General features: G+C 35.6%; 3 protein-coding genes across 3 annotated transcripts; all 3 read right to left on the minus strand.

The window, feature by feature from the left end:
* Positions 1-611: 611 nt before the first annotated feature.
* Positions 612-1,973, minus strand: LOC147533994 (cyclin-P3-1-like). Its single transcript, XM_086647392.1, has 2 exons — positions 1,455-1,973; positions 612-1,053 (listed from the first exon to the last, which is right to left on the minus strand). Exons 1-2 carry the CDS (start codon positions 1,856-1,858, stop codon positions 891-893), a joined length of 567 nt encoding a protein of 188 aa, XP_086503518.1. The 5' UTR covers positions 1,859-1,973; the 3' UTR covers positions 612-890.
* Positions 1,974-2,669: 696 nt separating this feature from the next.
* LOC147533995 (protein phosphatase 2C 70-like) lies at positions 2,670-9,455 on the minus strand. The gene is made up of 13 exons (XM_086647391.1): positions 8,969-9,455; positions 7,786-7,969; positions 7,485-7,679; positions 6,900-7,075; positions 6,653-6,811; positions 5,489-5,632; positions 5,351-5,412; positions 4,364-4,499; positions 4,064-4,158; positions 3,667-3,782; positions 3,453-3,582; positions 2,986-3,040; positions 2,670-2,903 (listed from the first exon to the last, which is right to left on the minus strand). The coding sequence occupies exons 1-13, from the start codon at positions 9,131-9,133 to the stop codon at positions 2,733-2,735; spliced, it is 1,788 nt and encodes a 595-aa protein (XP_086503517.1). The 5' UTR covers positions 9,134-9,455; the 3' UTR covers positions 2,670-2,732.
* A 10,492-nt stretch (positions 9,456-19,947) lies between these two features.
* LOC147533996 (uncharacterized) lies at positions 19,948-20,874 on the minus strand. Its single transcript, XM_086648227.1, has 2 exons — positions 20,606-20,874; positions 19,948-20,318 (listed from the first exon to the last, which is right to left on the minus strand). Exons 1-2 carry the CDS (start codon positions 20,738-20,740, stop codon positions 20,064-20,066), a joined length of 390 nt encoding a protein of 129 aa, XP_086504353.1. The 5' UTR covers positions 20,741-20,874; the 3' UTR covers positions 19,948-20,063.
* Positions 20,875-22,077: the final 1,203 nt, after the last annotated feature.

Raw genomic sequence — 22,077 nt, forward strand, 5'->3', positions numbered from 1 at the left:
CCCGACCCAATCCGTTCTATTTTGGGCTGGGCCGACTTGTCCCGATAAGCAGCAACACTAGTTTTGGTTAAAAATCTCATCATTTTCATCAGTGAAATATTTTTTGCCAAGTCAAACTTCTCATTGTCTAATGTCAGCTATATATGTTCTGAGTTACAGTATATTGAACTAGTTAATTGATTACGCTTTTGAGGGTAAGGTTTCAAGGTCATTTCCCAGGAAAGACAAGCTTTAGTTGAAGCACACGCACGAAGTTGAACAGGAGATTGTAGAAGAAGTCCAACCTATCTTAGGATCGAATTAGACGCAACATTTTGACACAAATGTAGTATAAATTTTCTCTGAAGATGCATTTTGTGTGCGCAAATTACTAAGGTTCACGTGTACTGACTTATTTGAATTTCAGTGCTTTAGATTTGGTACAGAAGCTGTAAATTGGCGGATACGAGAAGACAACATAAAATTGTTATAGTTAAGAGTTCTTCAAGAACAAGATCGATAATGATGGAAATGGTTCTCCTGTGTACTTGTCATGCCAGAAGAGTGGGGTTTATGGTAGTCATAAAAAATGTTACAAGCCTAAGAAAAATGTGAAGAGTAGCAGACGGGACTGATGTGGCAACCAGTTTGAACATTTGACGGAATCTGGGCAACTTTCATTTACAACTTAAAAACACTCTTCTTGAACATATCACTTGAGTGTGGAGCAATGTGAAGAGTAGCCTAAGAACAAGATGGATAATGATGGAAATGCTTCTCCTGTGTACAGTACTTGTTTTCATTTACAACTTAAAATATGACATAAAGTCTAGATTGTTGCTGACCTATTCCCAGATCAATCGATCATTCGTTAAGACTTCAGACTCGTATTCGTGATCAAGTTGGTAGCTTCAATAATGGGCAACTTTTGTCAAATGCAAACAATATTTCTTGAAGGTTTTGTTAGAGACATGAAGTCTGAAATTTAAACTGAATAGGAAACTGATTTCCAACTTGTTCATCTCTGTAATGCTGATTCCTCCCACTTTGGCATAATAAGCATTGTTGAAGAATCTGCAAGTTTGTTTATAGTTAATGACACATTTTACTTTCGCATATTTCTCATTTTCAATATCCCAAAACAAAAATCGGAACGCTAGTGTAGAAAAGAAAGAGAGTAATAAGATTTGTGCAGTTCACCGTAATAGTATGCCAATAGGCATCAACTGCAAAGCTATGTAAACACGCAAGTTACACGGGAATCAGCTTGAGGTCAATCACAATCCTAGCCCGAGCACAATCCTTTTTTTTTTGGGAAAGGTTCTTGTGGAGAAAGAGCAAGGCGTGAAATGGTGAGAGGACAAAGAAAGTTCATAGGGTAATAATACCTTCTCAAGTCTCGATATAGTAAAACGTATGCATAATGTCTGAGTTCTCTAACAATTTATGTATATGTACGAAATAAAAAGACTTACGAATCATCAAAAAACTTGGCAGCTAACATCACACTAGTGATCAAGAGACGGTGAACGTTGAAAGAAGTGAGATGAGCGTCAACCCTTTGTAGGAATCTATCCATGTATACATATGCAAATACGAAGCAGGAAGGGCTACAGCTTGTGTACTTGTAGATGCGATTAATGTATTGCTCAATGCTCATATTAGGCGCTCTAATACCATGAAAGATTGTGATAACTTCTTTCTTCCTTGTTGTTTCTTGTAACTCTTCATGCTTTTGAATGACTCTTTCAAGAAGCGACGAAAGAAGAGATAGCACCAAAGGAATCCCAACATCTACTCCTTCAATCTTTTGATTCAAACCCAAAACTAAGTAAATATACGAATCTGTGTTCTCTGGTTCAATGGGTAGTAACACCATTGTTTAATCTCCGAAATATCAAAACAGAGCAAACAGAGGAATAAATCATGTTAGGATAGGGTTTCTTACATTTTTATTCTTTTCTTTCAAGAAGATTAAGTGAGGAATCTTCGCTTGTATACTTTTAGCTTTTGCTCATTACTATTCTCTTTGGTGTGTTTGTTACATAGGATTAGGTTCGAGAATATGTGTTCCACAAGGAAGCTCAAACAAAATATTAAAGTTCTCTCTGAAAGAGCTCCTACCAATCTTTCAATCATTTAACTGTCGATCGTGTTTCCTTTCAATCGCTCACTGAAGTCAACAATGGTCCTAATGTTATACCTAAGGAACCAAACCAACTTTCTGGTGTATGCTTAAAAATTTATTAGGTATGGAGCTGTGGATAATTCAATGCTAGTGAATGGTAAGACACCCTCTCGCACCCCTTTCACAGGAAGTGCCCCGGTTATATTGCTCCAGTGGTAATAACTAAGCCAGTTCACTGGTATAGTTGTTATCAGACTTCTTACTTGATAGATTATATTGGGAAATGTTTGAGCCAACAGTTGCCCTAATAATCTAGTCTCACACTGCTTAGGTAGCTAGCTGCTCAAAAGGTTGAGTTTAAAGCATAGCTTACATTGGTATGATAAAACTCTAGATGGCCTTTTTGTTAGTTAATAATTCCTAGATAAAGCAAGCGCGGAAATTTAGGTCGCCAAAAGAAGAAACTCTATTTTGAGAGGACGATTGCCTATCATCGCCAACAGCGTAAAACAACAACCAGAACCTAAGCACCAACAGAACAGATTGCACACACCAAGCATCCAATCAAAACATAAATAGAATAGATATGTAAAGTGAGAGATTCAAAAACTTTTGAACTAGTTGACTAAGAACCAGATTTACAAGGAGCAGCAGCTCTAAAGCAAGAGCTATCAAAGTCCAAGAAAATTATGGAAGTATTGTCCTTTGTTCTTAGATTTCTTGCTTCCCCCAATACAAAGTTAGCTATCTTCTCTGCACTACTATTACATCTCTCCCCACCTTGTCGCTCCCTTTCCTGTTTGTTCAGAGGTGGCATTACCAAATTAGACAAATCCAAATTTACCTTCATATTCGAAGAAAACAAAATATATACATACCTGAAGGACAAGCTGCACCACTTTTTTGGGGCTAATGACATCCCATAACCCGTCACTGCAATTGCAATAAACATAAAACAAACTCTAAGTTTCTAGTGTCAAGTTATAAAAATGGAGAATGGGTACTTTAGTTCTGCATTCTTATGTGTAAGTCAAAAATTTTTCTGGGGGACTTCACCGAACCCAGTCAGAATTTAGATCGTTTTACTTTTCTCCAATTTCTGGCTAGTCAAGTTTGACTTATTGAGGTTGTCGATATTTTGGACCCTATCTTAGTCAGAGGCTTAGGGAATAGAATATCTAAGTGGAAAAGTTTTTGTCTCACTAAAAGCAGAGCAGTCAAATTTTCCTGAAGATGCAAGGTAGTTCTTCACAAGAGAGATTTAACCGTGTAAAAATTTTCAACAGACTCCCACTTATCACCGTCTGCTGAGAGAGAGAGAGAGTTTTATTTTAATTAGACTCACCTCGCCATAAGTGCAAACGCCTTGCTGTCTCTATCTATATGCACAACTGGGCTAATGTAAGGCACCGAACTAAAGCGAGACTCTTGTTCCTTCAGAAACTTGTCTCCAAGCATGCGAGCAAGATTTAGACCTGAACACGAGAAGGAAAAGGTCAATTTTAGCTCATCATTAAGAAAGAAACTTATACTTCACATATAGGAACTTGAATCATCACCGCATAGTCGTGTGTCACCATCCTTCAATCGATCTCCTGTTTCATTTAACCTCATTCTTTCGGACAGACTGGTTATCCTATGATCTTCTGTCATTTCGATTTGTGTGCCATCAATACTGTTACATTTTTAATTTCAGCAAATTTACAGTATAGATACTGTAACCAGAAGAAGTAAAAGTAACAACAAAATGAAATTTAAAAAAAGAAAGTGATGGTATCAGATTGCCTGGCCCTACCACTAGTGTATATCATGCAAAAATATTGAGCACGGAACCAAGTAGTAACATCGTTAGTAATTATAAGTTATAGTATATATATATATATATTTGTAGATCTAAGAGTCATAAAATGATGTATGAAACCCATTATAAGAATTCATAAAAGAAAATACACATACTTAATGACACAGGCTGAATCCCCAACATTTGCACATTGTGCAAAAAGTTGCTCCTTGCCGTTAGTCCAAACCAAAAGCACAGTTGCCGTGCAACCCTGAAAAGAATTATCATTAATACTAGCGAGACTGAAACAGCCAAGGACAGAAAGATAAAGGGCATAGCAGCGAAGTCATAGAAAGATTTCAAAAGAATATAGATATTGTTCAAATCATAAAATACAAGCTTTCACTGTTCAATAAACTTTGGAGGTAAGCATGGAAGAGAAGGAAAATGAAACAGAGGCAATGTTAGGGGAAAACCTCATACTGATGATCAATAGCTGCTTCTGCCTGGACAAAAGCATCCCTAAGGACGTCTGAAGCATCAGAACGAGAAAAAACTGTGTCTCTTTTTTCTGAAGACGATAAGATATTGATTACGGCATCCTGTAGAACTCTGGACATGAAAACCGAAACATTTATGACTAGGTTTAAGCATATCCAAGACAGAGAGAGAGAGAGAGATGCAACGGGTTCACATACAAAAATGTTAGAACTCAAAAGCTACTATGATAAACTACCGATACGGTTAGATGCATTCTTTCATAGTTCGTAAGCAAGAACTACTGCAGAGTACTCAGAAAAGACTCAACTATCTTAACCACTTAACTAACATTAGATGTTCCATATTTATGCTTTTCTCTTAGCTTCTTCACTAGGAAGTTAGAAAATGCTTTTGGACTTCGAAGATGAATCTTTCTTTAAATGTAGTCAACTAGTATATATTCCATGCCTAGAATACCTGTTTTGTTTTCCTCAAATTTATATCTACACATTAACCAACAGTTTCAACATTTTTATACATTCGTTGGCATATGAACTCCAGGAATAGAACCCAATATTTTCCTTCTTTTGTTTTTTTAAAAAATTTATCCTAAGAATATGGTGTGGTCTTCCCATGAAAAATACGCACATATTACGTACTCCCTTAAATGCGTACTACTTGAGTCAGACATCTACCCAAATGCCTACATATGCCCCTTGATGTGTGCATCTAGAACGATTTTTAAATCTCGCGCCCTGGTAACTTGGACTTGGGCCTAGCAGTCTCGCGCACAACTGCACAGGCCACAACTACTAATCTAGTATCAGTATAATATTCCATGACAATTTCATAAGGTAAACAAGAAGAAACCCAAACAACAGAAGAACATTTGGTTTGCAAAGTGTTACTGATCGATCAGAAAGGTTTTTAAACCCTTCAGACAAGAGCTTCTAATCTAGAACATGTTGTAAGGAAATACTAACTGGCTCGCGGCTTTAGCTGCTGCAGGTCCACCATGCCCGTCACAAATACCAAACAAGCCAAACTGCATAAATTAAGTTTGGTTAGTAAAACTATATAAGAGGGCATAAAGTGTCAATATGCGGGAGTCATTTTTAAACCTGTTCAATGCCAGGAAGAGGCCACTGGTAATAGCAAACGTCTTCCATTGGAAACTTTTTCCCTCCTCGGCGCAAAGCCATGGGATCAGATGCGACACCAACTCCAAATGGGATTTGCTGTCTAGTTTGAGGACTAATTTTAACCTGTCAAAGTGAAAAGAGGAAAGAGGTAATATAAATGAGTAAGTAATGACCTTCAGAGTTCAGACAACAGATATTCTTAAAGTACAGCGTACTGGTTACTTATATTAATTACATATAACATATCTAAAAGTGAAAATAATAGTTTTGAGCATTAGTCTTCACCGTTTTCTAATATGTAATATAAAGTAGTAATACTATTGAGAGCTATCTCCATACTTCATAAATGTTATCCAAACTACAAGCTCTTATCCCAGTAAAATCTCGTAGGTGACTAAGGGAATGAATGTCTGTTGGAACTAAAAGTCGAGGAAGCTATCGAACCTATCCTAGAAATTGATCCGATTATGAAGATTAATCGAAAAGCTAAGCCAAAATCTAAATATGCAAACAGAAATTAACGAGGTTCGGCCTAAAGCCTACGTCCTCGGGCGAACAAGAAATCTTTATTGAAGGATAGATGAAGACGACTAACACAACCCGCAAGTTCGTCCCAAGATGGTACCGTATAGAATTTTACCTTCTATACTAGATCTTCGACAACCGAGAAATTAAACACCGCTCAAAACTATGAACAAAAAATTTCTCTCTCATTTGCTCTCTCTCTTTAGCTCTCTCTAAAGAAGAGTTGTTGTTGCTTGTGTTGGTGTGATTTACAAAGACTCAAGACCCCTATTTATATTATAATATAAGCTGGTGAGGTCCTCCAATTTTTGGAAACCAATTCCAATTTAGAATTTGGAAACCGCCACAATCCATTGATGCCTAAACCGCCACAAGCCATTAGGCATCAAAACCGCCTCTTCAATTGCACCGGCTGCAATTTGAGATTCCACTCAAAATTGAGCAACTTCCAAAATTGAATAGTTGTCAATTTTGAGTCCAAAAATTGGAAATCCAATTTTGTAGCAATTTCTATCCCACCGACTTTCACAATGTCCAAACACCCCCATTGACACTGAGTACAGATGCCTACTACTAAAGCAAAAAAAAAAGAAAAGAAATTATAACTCTTCAACTTACTGTTAGTTGTGAAGTTGTGCCAAGAGTTATTATGTCTCCATCAGCAAGGTCAACGGCTTCACTCCATTGTCTACCTCTGGAATCAGGATGTTTGACCTGACGAGAGTTCAAGAATGTTCCATTGAGGCTCCCCATATCCACCAGCTCCCATCTCAATTTCTGAAATATTGTTAGTCAATAATGTAAGACCATGGATCTTGTTAATGATCAACGATTTGACATGATAAGATTGGGAAGATATAATTACATTTAAGTTCCAGTTAATCCGCGCATGCTTCCCTGAAACGCCTGCATCACTCAACACCAGATCACTTGGAAGAACTCTCCCAAGGGTAACTGGAAGCTTAGAAGAATTTGCAGACTGCAGAGAACATCGAAGCCCACAAGAAGGACCAGAAATAACTTCCAATGTCAGGCTGCTTCCTGCACTTCTAAAAAAAAGATAGGATCACATGTTTTGCATATTCATATGGTATCTTAACAAGTACATTAACTAAGGTGCCGTTTATTTTTTAAAAATCTGAATCTGAAATCTGAATTAATTTATGCGTAATTTCTAGTTGTCTTGCATATTTTCATCTCAATCGATCTTGAAACAAGTCTTTGTATCCAATGCATGTGTTTTCAGCTTAAAAACAAAGTTGGAATTTGAGAAGACGACTTGTTTTAAGGTGTGAATTTATTAGATAAGTAATCACATGCGATTACTTAAACTATACAAGAAAATTTCACATAAGTTGTTTCAGATTTCAGCTTCAGATTTAGACAAAAAAAACAGCACCTGAGTGACTACTTCAGACGTCAAATCAATTGAACCGGAAGAGGGAAATACTTTGATTTGCAGTAGCATTGGGCTTGAAGTCTTGATAGCTAGAATCATTAGGAAGAGGCACAGAGTTTGGTTCTTCCCTTCTGACTTTTTTTTGCTCCTCAATAAAGCGAGTCGGTAAATGTGTGCGTTTAAGTGTCTGACCAACCAGAAGATCTTCTGAAGGATCAGAAATCACATCTAGTACCAAGCTTTCACCTGGAAGCATTGGTGAAGTTATAATTTCTAACAAGTTAATTAGCAGCTAGACTAATAACTGACAATTTAAGGAACTTAATAGAAAAAAGCAATTTAGATCTTAAACCTTGGGTCACATGAGCCTCTGCAGACGGAATCCTCTGCTTACATACAAGTCCATGTGTCCCTGCGAAGGGTGCTTCGACTTGGATCCGGGAGCTCTCTAAAACCAAATTTCTTGCGAAATCGCTGCTTTGGATTGAAACATGATCCACATCTTCCGAGACAAGAGGTCTTTCCAGATCTGAAACCTAAACCACAAGGAACCACAATGGGTAATTAAGTACTCAAGTAATTGAACACAATAATATAACAAGCCACGGTTCAAAAATGTGAGATTTATAGACCTTCTTAGCATTAGAACCAAGCATGTGATAGCATAATGCATTTCAAAATGAAAACTGCATATATAGATCTAGAAAACAAATATAAAATCTAAAGTCAACACTACTTGTTGTTGGTATACTTATTTTTAAAGTAACAGGTTATTTAAACAAGAGCATGAGATCTGCCATTAACAAAAGTGATGTCAGATTATTTAAAATAATAACTCTTGCGAAAAAAATGAGATCTAAAATAGCATCCAATCTGACAATGCTTTACTTTTGTTTCTCCTACCCAGTGAGAAACATATCATTATATGTTCACTATAACATTAGAACATCCGAATTACGAAAACAGTTTGGTACTACCAAAATTTAAGTAACTAATGGGATATAAATCAAGTTCCATATGCTTTTTATAATAGTGAAAGTTCATGTTTTTTTTCTCTTTACTTTCCCATTTCCAATATTAACATTCACCATATCCAAACTTTATATAACAATAGAAGGTGCTTGAAAAATTCAGAGATGGATTGATCTCCACAAGAGCTAATTTCAGTACTGGGGATCAAAAGATAAAGATCAAATGTATTTAACAAGTCAAACACTACCCAAATTGAAGCTTTAAAAAGAGGATCATTTAATAAACCCTATTCATTTGAATCAGAATCAAATCTTAAAGATTCATAAAAAGGGGAAAAAATAAAGATCAATAAATTTCAAAAAAAAAAACAACCCACTTTAAACAAAAGTATTAGAAAACAAAAGTCAGACCTAAAACTCTCTTTAAGATTTCCTAAAGAAAGCCTAGGTAGTCATCATCCCCAATGTTTAAACTTTCACAACAATTTCAATCACATTATAGAATAGATAGATATGTGTAATAAAGAAGAGAGAAGTAATTTGATTGTGTGAATTATTAGTTACCTTGGTGGGACGATTGTGTGAAGAAGAAGAAGAAGAGGGAGAAGAAGGAGGGAAGAAGAATCGCCATGGCTTACATGCCAAAAGGAGGAGAAAGAAGATGATAAGCAGCATAAGGATAACGAGACAAACAATGGTACAACTACTATTCACCATAACCATCGCCATCTCTCACTCCGTCCAAAGAGAGAGAGAGAGAGAGAGAAAGAGGAGAGAGAAAGTTTGTGTTTGTGTGTGATGGAGGTGAGAGAGAGGAAACAGAGTCTGTCTGAGTCTGAGGAGGAGAGAGAAAATAGGGGATTTTCAAAGAAATAGTCAGCATTTTTGTTTATTTATTAGTTTAACTTCTAATACTATGCCACATGTTTCACCCTTTGCCCTCGTCCTCGAGTGGTAGATCGTGTTGACATAAACTCTAAAATCGTAAAGATCTCATGTTCGATTTTTGTAAGAAGTAGAATCAGTGTTAGATCGTGTTGACATAAACTCTAAAATCGTAAAGATCTCATGTTAGATTTTTGTAAGAAATAGAATCAGTGTTAGATCGTGTTGACAGAAACTCTAAAATCCTAACGATTTCATGCTCGATTTCATTTTTTATAAGTAGAATAAGTGTTAGATCGTGTCGACATAACCTTTAAAATCCTAAAGATCTCATGTTAGATTTCGATTTTTATAAGAAGTAGAATCAACAGTTATAAAATTTGAGTTATTAAAGACATAGATAAGAGTTATTTTCTTTTCAGCCCTCTTATGACCAGCTTCTTTTTTGCTCCATATTTTTCGTAAATGCAAAATTTGTCCTCTTTTGTTAACATCGTCAGTTAACTTTGGTGCTTAAATTTTTTTTATTTTCATAATTATCCTGCTTATAAAAATGATTTGAAAATTCAAAATTAATCCCCTTTTAAATATGGGTTAATTCCAAAATAATTCAAATTTTTTGAGAATTTACTTGGGAGTCAAAAATTAATTCTAAAAGGTTTAAAAATACTAAAGCCACCTCACCTCTCACCTCCATTCCATCACCTCTCCTCCACTTCATCTCTTTCGCCACATCATCATCCTTTCTGACAAAGTTCGTCGGGCGACCAAACTTTCCTGCGACATTTAAACTTAATTGTTTTCTAATATCTTCTTCCTCATTCTCTCTTCCTTTTTCTTCTCTTCTCCCTCTTTCTGCCCTCTTCATCTTTCTCTAAATATTCCCAACGAAGGGGAGAAATCCCTTCGCCGAAAACCAAATCTCGATTTGGTTTCAAACCAGACCTTTAAGGTCTGGGGTCTGGTTACTCCGACGTCGGGGCTCCTCCCTTTCGTCGGAGATACATATAGAGAGTATAAAGAGAGTGAGGGAGTAGAGAGAGAGAGTAAAAATAGAGGGAGGGAGATGAAGAAAAAAAGAGGAGATTAAAAGAATTAAGTTTGAAGGTCGCTAGAAATTTGGCCTGCAAGCGACCTTCACCAGAGAAGATGATGAAGGGGCGAGAGATAATGTGGAGGAGAGAGGTGATGAAATGGAGGAGAAATGAGGAGTCTTTTATATGTTTAAATTTCCATTTTGGTCCCCCTAGTTTGTTCTAAAAAAGATTGAATCTTTTGGGAGTTAACCCATATTTAAAAGGGGCTAATTTTGAATTTACAAAATCACTTTACAGGAAGGGCAATTATGAAAACAAAAACGTTAACCCTTAAACTTGACCGATGGTGTTAACAAAAAATGATCAAATTTGAATCTTACAAAAGACAGGGGGCAAGAAAGAAGCTGGACACAAAGTAGGGGTCAGAAAAGAAATTACTCTATTATTTATACCTTTAAATAACCCAAATTCAATAATCATGGATTCCACTCCCTCTGGGAATCGAACGTGGGACTTCCAGGATTTTGGAGTTTATGTCAACATAATCAACTACTTGGATAACCAAGTGTTGGCGATTACCCCAATCTTGAATAATCGTTGAAAATCCAATTCCTGAAAGTATTACTTTACTCCCGAAATGAAAACTCTGGTTGAACTCATCAACTTATAAAGCGTTTTTGAAAATTTCTGAACAATTCTTAATTTGTTCTCAATAATTTTGTAAATTTCTGAACAAATTAGTTTTTGCTCTAAAGTTGTTTTGTAAAAATATTTCGTATTTGACAACTACATTAATTGGCACTAACATTTTGGCTAATCCATCTTTGTAACTTTCTAAAATTTTTAATTAAAATGTTATATGTGTACTACCCTTTGTATGTAACAAACCCATTAACATACAATAATATTTTGGCTAATCCATTTTGTAATTTGTCTTGTAAGAAAGAAATGTGCTATACATTTTTCTCTTTTGTTTTTGACAAACACATTAACCGAAAGATAACATTAAGCCTAACGTATTTTCAGAAAGATTTTTTTTGATATATAAAAGTTTTACATGATAAATTCGAAAATATTTTGGCTAATCCATTTTGTAATTTGTCTTGTAAGAAAGAAATGTGTTTTACATTTTTTTCTTTTGTTTTTGACAAAGACATATTGATCGAAACATAACAATAAGACTTACGCATTTTCGGAAAGATTTATTGATATATAAAAGTTTTACATGTTAAATTTTGAAATATTGTAAATTTTGGAACGTAAATAAGCACAAGTTTATCAATGGCATAATGCAAGGCCCTGGGCTCTATTTCTTTTTTGAGAATTCGACTACAATCTACTCGTTAGAAGGCAATGATACATCATGAAGATGAAATAAGCACGATAACCGCCTAATTTAAACCAAGACTGAAAGATACCTAAAGCCCGAGAAATTATTACATTTTTATAGCCTAAATTACATAGAATAAATCTTGATGGCAAACTGCTTCCACCGAGACTCGATCCCACGACCTCATGGGCTTAAGAGGGGTGTCCAACCACTGCACCAAAGGCCCGGACCTCTATTGTTCACAAGCAAAGCAAAGTAAGAACTTTATGGTGTGTTTGGATGACGGAATTATGAATCCACCGATTCATGAGTCCAAGTAATTATTTTTGGTTTGTTTAGTAATTAATAAAAATCTTAGGATTTATTATTATTAGAGTATTTTTAAACGCTTCTTTAAAAAGGATTGAAGAAATCTTGTTTTTTTAAAACAGTTTTTTTTTTCAAATATCGTTTCATTCGAGAACCCTCATTTTTTTTTTATAATTTTTTTTTCGAGAACCGTTTTTCCAATTTTTATTTCAAAAATAGTTTTTCCTGAAAATAATTTTTTCCTCGAAAACCCTCTCTTAGAACAGAATAACAAAGTCTGTGACAAGTTAAGAAGGCAATCATCAATGAAGAAAATTTTGCAACAAAAAAAATCAATTGAAAAAATAATCATATAGATGAAGAGACTAATGTATTTATCGTGCGCAAATTAATGAGTTATGGCTTTTTTTTCACTCAGTAATCTAAATTTGCATTTAGGGATATACATGAGTATCACCAGTGTAGTGCAGCTCGAGGATAAGCCTTCGCGGCCCCAAAGCTGTTTGGATTGTCTTATCTGTCTTCAACAACCGATCAAGCAATAAAGGAAGTGTCGGGGACTAGTTCCCTTCAGCTGAGTCATAATATCAATTGAACACATAACAAATGAAAAATACCCCTAATTTATAAAATTAAACCCAAGTAATTGAAACTCAAAATAACATACTAAAAGCAAATTCCAATCCATAAAACAAAACAGACAAAAAAAAATAGCAATTCCCAAGAGTAGAATATTAGAAAATTCTCTTAGGGTTGACTAAGTGAGTGAAAAAAGGATGATTTTGCTTCCCTATTTAGGCATTTGCATCTGCTTTTGACCAGGAACAATCATTTGATCTTCAAAACCAACATTATCAATATTGTTATTTTCAAGCACAAAATATGATGATTCCCCTCCATGTAGTATCTGCATTTGTATCTGATGAGAGAGAATGTTAGCATTCATTTGATTTTCAAGTTGAACATTATTAATGGTGTAATCATCAACCCCATAATTTGTTTGATCATTAAACCCCACATTAGCAATATTGTTGTTATTCTCAAGCACATAATAAGGTGATTGCCCTCCCTCAAGTATTGCCCTTCCTTGCTGCATCTGCATCTGCTGAGAAGAAACATTAATGTAATTTCCGACGCCTATACCAGTATTTCGAGACCTCCCCGTTTCATTATCAACATGATAAAAAGGGGAAAGAGAAGAAAGAAGGTTGTTATTCATGACATTCCCGTAACGGTTGCTCACTTCCGTTGGTGAAGTAGTCTCGGCGATTGCTAGTTGCATCTGCATTTGATAAGAAAGATTCATGTTTTGGTGACCATGAGCACCAATAGAGAAACTAACCTGATCCTCATAATAAGTATCATTTCCAGCTCCCTGCTGCAGCATCTGCATTTGATTAGTAGGATCGACCCTTTGATTACCGAACCCGGTCATTTGATTACCATTACGAGGATGAGGGGAAAGACCAGGAAGAGTTGGGTTGCTAATCATATATTGAGAAGTATTAGAATATCGCTGGCTTCGTAAAGCAACCTCCATATTTGCAGCAGGCTGCAACTGCATCTGAGGTGCAAGAACCATGTATTTTTGAACACCGCCAATGTTATTAAAATTATTGTAATTAGCATGAAGCTCATCTAGATTTTGACCGCCATTCTCAATATCATTAATATAGTTCATCATTATAGTACTTAAATTTGTAGTATTACGAGTACTACTCGGAAGACCACCACTAGGAGCAGTAGTTGGACTACTAGTAGCAGCAGCAGTAATAAGAGTATTAGGGTTTCGTAGTACAAATCTCGACAGAGACGACATAGATGATTCAACAAAAACATTCCGACTCTTCATGAGCGAATCTATTCGTCTTTCAATTTCCTTCTCTTTCAGCTCAATCATATTATGAAGAAAATTTAAATCATCAACACTATTTACATCTTGTAAACTCTTACCATGAAAATGTAGTTGTTCCATGAGCAAATTCATCTCCTTCCATTTATTTTGGCTCTCAAGCTTTTCCAGCCGAGATTTCTCCTTCATGACCTTGCACTGATTCAAAGACTCTATATTCTCCAACTTCTTGAATTTTTCCCGCTCGGATAAATTATCAAACTTCGCAAGCACATGTCGTACCTGTAATTGTGAAGATGGCCAGGTTTCCGGTGGTTTCTCCTCATCCCCTTCATAAATAATTGCGCAAGCACGAACCTCACAAAGGGTGCTCAATTCTTTTACCTTTTTCAGCAAACAATTCTTTCTTTTCTTGAAAGTTATTCGCCTTTTAGCGGAATCTTTAATCCGTTCTAGTTTCACCTTTGACCTTCCCATGATACTACTAATTTTGCAGGGAGATAAGGAGAGCTAGAGAAGAAGAAGATGGTGAGAAAGCTTGCAATTGTGGGGGTATATATATACACAAGGGGAGGGAGATGAGTGAGAGATGGTTACAAGAGGCCGGGTGAGGTTGGTAGCACTTGTATATTCATTTCACTTACAAAGATCTTCAAAAATCCGGAAAATTAATAACCTTCCTTGCAATTGTATGATGACTTTTTTGACATACACATGCTAAATCCTATATTACTTCTAGTTTTAACAAGCAAAGATTCGACTTTCCTTCGCGATTTCATCTATTCAAGTGTTTCCAAGTTTAAAATAGAAAAATCGTGTCAAACATTTGCCCAAAGGGGCATGTTAGGAAAATCGTTATTTAGTTAATTAGCTTATTATACATGTTTAATTCCTAGTAACATCTCATATAAATTAACTTCTATGCCGTTTTAACTCGTATGATTATTCTACATAATTAGTGTTACATTTTTGAATATATATGATTATTCGATATTACTTAGCTTCTATATTTTTCCTAGTTTCATGATATTATAAGATATTGATTAGCTTGCACAATGTAGTTTTTATGCTTATCATTTACTTTTGTCAATAAGAAGAAATGAGAAGCCTAATGGGTATAGGAGATTCCAACACACCACATAACACAAACATCTTGGGTGTCATGTGCAAGAGACACCACAACAAATTGAAATTTTAGGAAACTCACGCGGTGATTGGAAAATAAGGTGTCAACACCTGTGTATGTCACGATTTCACACAATGTAATATTCAGTCACTTAAAATCTTATATAATAAAACAGATCAGTCGGTTGTGGGAGAGATAAGCTCCGTCGTCCTTTTTTATTGGGAGTTTGATAAAGATCAAATCCAACGGACTAAGATATCTTAACAAACTTTTTGAGTAATCATACTAAGGCCATGTTTGGCTGACGGGAATGGAATGTGATTCCCGGGAATCACATTCCCATAAGGTGATTCCTGAGAATCAGATCATTCAGTTTGATGTTTGGTTTGACCAGGAATAGGAATTCGATTCTCGATAGATTCTTAACTTGGTGTTTGGTTCGTGTACGAATCAAAATATAAGATTTTTTGTAAAAGTCCTATTATATCCTTAAACTACATAAATAAAACGTCAATTTATTATATACTTTAATCAGTATTATTTATTCAAAATTGTAGATATGAAATAGTAACGTGACACACCAATTAAGTAGTATTTAAAAATGTATTTAAAATGCCAACAACCTTTGGTTGGAGTGGTAAGAGGTATAATCTTCTACTTCAGAGGTCAAGGGTTCGAGGCACGCTGACCATTCAAAAAGAAAAATATTATTTACGGCTAAAAACTTTTTTTTGTAAACATTAGGAAATCGATTGGAATGAAAAAAAAAACAAGAGAAAAGGAAAATAAACTAGGGAGAGAGAGTTACATTTGAGCGAGAGAAAGAATTGCTATGGTGGTGGCTACCCATAGATTTTTAATTTTTTTAGTTGTGAATTTGTGATATTGTGTGGAGGACAACTTTAATAATAATCATTCTAATGTTTTATTAAGGATAATTTGGTCTATAAATATTAAAACAAAACATTCCCGAGAATGAGAATCACAAACCACCCCCTCGTTGGGTTTGCTATTACCCCATTTTGAGGGAATCCTATTCCCCTACATTCCCGCGAGCCAAACAATATCAGGATTGTGATTCCCAGGAATCACATTCCATTCCCAAGCGATTCCCGCGCACCAAACATGACCTAATAGTTAAAGGATAATTTAGTCTTAGGAATTTTTTTTTACTTTAAGTTTGAAATCTAAGTTTTTGTAATACAAAATCTAAGCAAATCTTAAGGGGTAGGGGAGATTTTGGTCCAATACAAATTTTGGACTTAGGAATCCTTAAGATTTAAGAGCCGTAGGATTCTTGGTAGCAAAAAAAAAACAAAGAATCATAATTCATACCAAATCTCACTTTTGGTAGGAATCCTGCAACACACTATTATTGAAGGTCCTGCTAACAAATATGAATAATTTGGCCGGTCAGAACAAAATAACAAAGTCTCTGACAAGTTAAGAAGGCAATCAATGGAGAAAATTTTGCAACAAAAAAAATCAATTGAGAAAATAATCATATATATGAAGAGACTAATGTATTTGTGGTGTGCAAATTAATGAGTTATGGCTTTCTTTTAACTCAGTAATCTAAATTTGTATCTAAGGAGATAACTAGTCATAATATCAATTGAACACAAGACAAGACAAATGAAAAATACTCCTAATTTATAAAATTAAGCCCAAATAATTGAAACTCAAAAAGACATACTAAAAGCAAGTTCTAATCTAAAATACCAAACAGACACAAAAAAAAAAAAAAAATCCTTCATCAAAAAAAAAAAACAGACACAAAAAAAAAAGCAATTTCCAAGAGTAGAATATTGGAAAATTCTCTTAGGGTTGACTGAGTGAAAAAGGATGATTTTGCTTCCCTACTTTGGCATTTGCATCTGCTTTTGACCAGGAACAAACATTTGATATTCAAAACCAACATTACCAATGTTGTTATTTTCAAGCACAAAATATGATGATTCCCCTCCATGTAGTATCTGCATTTGTATCTGATGAGAGAGAATATTAGCATTCATTTGAGCTTCAAGTTGAACATTATTAATGGTGTAATCATCAACCCCATAATTTGTTTGATCATTAAACCCCACATTAGCAATATTGTTGTTATTCTCAAGCACATAATAAGGCGATTGCCCTCCCTCAAGTATTGCCCTTCCTTGCTGCATCTGCATCTGCTGAGAAGAAGCATTAATGTAATTTCCGACGCCTATACCAGTATTTCGAGACCTCCCCGTTTCATTATCAACATGACAAAAAGGGGAAAGAGAACGAAGAAAGTTGTTATTCATGACATTCCCGGAACGGTTGCTCACTTCCGTTGGTGCAGTAGTCTCGGCGATTGCTAGTTGCATCTGCATTTGATAAGAAAGATTCATGTTTTGGTGACCATGAGCACCAATAGAGAAACCAACCTGATCCTCATAATAAGTATCATTTCCAGCTCCCTGCTGCAGAATCTGCATTTGATTAGTAGGATCGACCCTTTGATTACCGAACCCGGTCATTTGATCACCATTATGAGGATGAGCGGCAAGACCAGGAAGAGTTGGGTTGCTAATCATATATTGAGAAGTATTAGAATATCGCTGGCTTTGTAAAGCAACCTCCATATTTGCAGCAGGCTGCAACTGCATCTGAGGTGCAAGAACCATGTCTTTTTGAACACCGCCAATGTTATTAAAATTATTGTAATTAGCATGAAGCTCACCTAGATTTTGACCGCCATTCTCAATATCATTAATATAGTTCATCAATATAGTACTTACATTTGTAGTATTACGAGTACTACTCGGAAGACCACCACTAGGATCAGTAGTTGGACTACTAGTAGCAGCAGCAGTAACAAGAGTATTAGGGTTTCGTAGTACAAATCTCGACATAGACGACATAGATGATTCAACAAAAACATTCCGACTCTTAATGAGGGAATCTATTCGACTTTCGATTTCCTTCTCTTTCAGCTCAATCATATTATGAAGAAAATTTAAATCATCAACACTATTTACATCTTGTAAACTCTTACCATGAAAATGTAGTTGTTCCATGAGCAAATTCATCTCCTTCCATTTATTTTTGCTCTCAAGCTTTTCCAGCCGAGATTTCTCCTTCATGACCTTGCGCTGATTCAAAGACTCTATATTCTCCAACTTCTTGAATTTTTCCCGCTCGGATAAATTATAAAACTTCCCAAGCACATGTCGTACCTGTAATTGTGAAGATGGCCAGGTTTCCGGTGGTTTCTCCTCATCCCCTTCATAAATAATTGCGCAAGCACGAACCTCACAAAGGGTGCTCAATTCTTTTACCTTTTTCAGCAAACAATTCTTTCTTTTCTTGAAAGTTATTCGCCTTTTAGCGGAATCTTTAATCCGTTCTAGTTTCACCTTCGACCTCCCCATGATACTACTAATTTTGCAGGGAGATAAGGAGAGCTAGAGAAGAAGAAGATGGTGAGAAAGCTTGCAATTGTGGGGGTATATATATACACAAGGGGAGGGAGATGAGTGAGAGATGGTTACAAGAGGCCGGGTGAGGTTGGTAGCACTTGTAATTTCATTTCACTTACAAAGATCTTCAAAAATCCGGAAAATTATTAACCTTCCTTGCAATTGTATGATGACTTTTTTGACATACACATGCTAAATCCTATATTACTTCTAGTTTTAACAAGCAAAGATTCGACTTTCCTTCGCGATTTCATCTATTCAAGTGTTTCCGAGTTAAAAATAGAAAAATCGTGTCAAACATTTGCCTAAAGGGGCATGTTTGGAAAATCGTTATTCAATTAGCTTATTATACATGTTTAATTCCTAGTAACATCTCATATAAATTAACTTCTATGCCGTTTTAACTCGTATGATTATTCTACATAATTAGTGTTACATTTTTGAATATATATGATTATTCGATATTACTTAACTTCTATATTTTTCCTAGTTTCATGATATTATAAGATATTGATTAGCTTGCACAATGTAGTTTTTATGCTTATCATTTAGTTTTGTCAATAAGAAGGAATGAGAAGCCTAATGGGTATAGGAGATTCCAACACACCACATAACACAAACATCTTGGGTGTCATGTGCAAGAGACACCACAACAAATTGAAATTTTAGGAAACTTCTTTCTGAAACAGTAGTATTTTCGTCGGCATAACGCGGTGATTGCAAAATTTAAGGTGTCAACACCTATGTATGCCACGATTTCACACAATGTAATATTCTGTCACAAACAACTTAAAATCTTATATAATAAAACAACTCAGTCGGTTCTGGGAGAGATGAGTTTCGCCGTTGGGAGTTTGATAAAGATCAAATCGAACGGAGTAAGATATCTTAATAACTCTTTGAGTAATCATACCAATAGTTAGAGAATAGTTTAGTCATTTATGACCCATATTTTTAGTTTAGAAAAAAAGGGGTAGTTTGAAACAAATTCACTTTATCATGTTTCTTCTTCTTCTGGAAAAAAAAGATTACGGGCATGTCTTCATCTTCTTCCCTCATAATAAAATGTGATCTACCGTTGTCGGCCAAGAGGACTAACACCTTATTAGGGTGGATTTTTTTGGACTGTCTCCAAATTTCTGGAAAATTTAGTACTCATGTCATTGAGTATTATTAAATCTTAGGAACTTTAAAAAAATAGGAAAACATTGATCTAAACATAAAATTACCCAACTTAATATGATTTAGACTGTCTTAGAAATGGATCTTTTCCACCTACATTTAACCAAGTAATCAATTGAAAAGCGATTTGAATTCTGATACGGTCCCATTCAGACACTGAATCAGAACCACAAGCACAATATAAAATAATACAAATATTCCCTAGTGGCATCTATCCAAATGAAAGTGTGGAAAATTACCACTAATAACACATTAAAAAACAATATCTAAGCTGATTAAACAAAATTAATTCAATCCGTTAACAAATATTTCCAATAATATCAATTGCATGTTTTTAAGAAGAGATAAATGTGCAAACCTTCGGTAACACCTCTCATAGACTGATAACAGAGTCATTACGTTCAATATATGACATTGATTACATCATAAACAAGTTCTCACTTAGGTAATGAACTTGTAATTATTGAATAGATAGTAACTCTTTAAGCATTTTTACTTAGAGTTGAAACAATTACAAGTTGGGTCATAATTGAAAGTTACATTAGAAATAACACCTCTTGATTTATCTCCTGGCTGAAAGGATTTGGGGTTGAGTGAACCATATTTACTTTGACTTGATCTTTTCTTCCTTCTAGGTAAAGATGATCGAGGAATGAAAACTCCGGTTCCTTTTATTTCTCGCCCGTGAGCTTCCCCGTATATTGAGGCAGATGGTGAAGAGATAGGATGGCAAGACTGAGAGAAAGCCTGATGACATCAGTTTAACATATATATAACTTGTGAGTTCATGTTATATGATAAGACTTTTTATGTCAGAGCGGATTGTCTGCCCGGCCCAATCCTGGCCAAGGTACGTGGCCAGGCCAGATTTATAGAGAGGGCTCGGTCGGAATTAGGCCGGGCAGAGACTCATTTTCAATTTTATATTCTGTGATGGAATTTCATGCATTAGTACTGGTATGCAGCAGGACTAAAGCATTTAAAGGAGGACAGAAATAAATGGGTTTAAATTTAGAACACAAGTTTGTATAAACCTGTTGAAAAGAAAAGGAAGGAGAACGAGCAAGTGAATCATCGTCGTCGTCCATGAGTAGAAGTGCGATTTGCTTACATAAATCCGCAAATGAAAGATCATCTTCTACTTCAATGGTTGCTGCTACAACTTCCATATCTAGAGATATGCTTAGGAATTGAAGATGTTATTGGACCACTCTGACCCAGATTATTGGAATACCTTGAAAAGTAAAAGTATACAAAGCTACAAGAAAACAGTTTTGTCACTCCAACTCTTTCCTTTTTTTCTTTGTTTGTGTTGTTGTAGTTGAATGGGCACTAAATGGGATTTAATAGGAGAGAATTGAAATGGAAAGTGAGGAGGGAGATGGGGTAAGTTAGGAGCAGATGAGTTGGGAGGAAGTGTGGGTTGGTGGGGTCATTGTGTGGTTGGCCAATCTGTCTAGATTTGGCCCCACCACCACCCCTTTCTCACCAAAGTCATGGATTCCTTTGTATATTATGATATCTTTTGTAAAGAGAAATGCTACTTGGTCCGAAATTTTGGGTCGATCACATGTCTAAGGCAGATGTGACCGACTCTCATTAGTCAGAGCATTTTTCTCTGTACATAGACCAACTCATGGGAATCGATCACATCAGCTTTCAGCTTGAAGTCGACCCCAAATTTCGGGTCAAACAACATTTTGTTTATAAAAAAAGATAGTAAAGATGTCGACTACCCGAACCAAATGGGTCATGACTGGCCAGGATCTTTGGCCATCTTAAAATAAGATGTTGACGAAAAGCTCACACACCATTCTATCCAAAGCTCTCATAATCTTTTCCATTGCTCCAATTATTCTAGGAGGGTGTTTTTCAAGTAGACAGGTAAGTTTTAGTAACTTTAGATACACCATAAAAATGAAGGTTATTCCCGACAAAATAAAAGATGTCAAGAAAAGAAAAGGATTGGTGACAATATATATTGCCAGTAGGTGCTGACGGCAAAAACAGTGCGTCGTTAGACAGACGCAGTCAAAAATTGACTCGTCAAAAGTGTAATTGCCGACGGTCATCTCTTGTAGCAAGAGAATATTGCTGGCGACCACAAAAACAAATGTCGTCACAAATGACGGTTCAGTGTTGAAATTTCTATTTCTCGTTTATAACATTCCCAACGACGTTTTGCCTTTGGAAAAGGTTGTTGCCAACTGTTACCAATAAAATGACGTCGACTTTAGCTTGCTTATTTATTGCGGTCATTGTGCCATTTGCAATAGTATGTGAGTGTAATAAGCACAACTGCAGTCACACGCGGTTATACAAAGGTACGAACTCATAAGCCGTCGCCAATACCGCTTATTTTTGTAGTGATAAGTCATTTCTCACTAAAATTCCTCCTCTGCTCTTGAGTGCAAAAATTAGAGAGTGAAAAACAGTAGAGAAAAGAGAGAAAAAAGAATCATTAGTATGGATGCAACTTGGGAAAGTCAAAATGACCACAATCAAA

The sequence above is a fragment of the Eschscholzia californica genome, unplaced genomic scaffold (genome assembly GCF_041429995.1).
Source record: "Eschscholzia californica isolate CP2 unplaced genomic scaffold, dmEscCali1.0.p SCAF_6, whole genome shotgun sequence".
In the NCBI taxonomy this organism is placed as follows: Eukaryota; Viridiplantae; Streptophyta; class Magnoliopsida; order Ranunculales; family Papaveraceae; genus Eschscholzia; species Eschscholzia californica.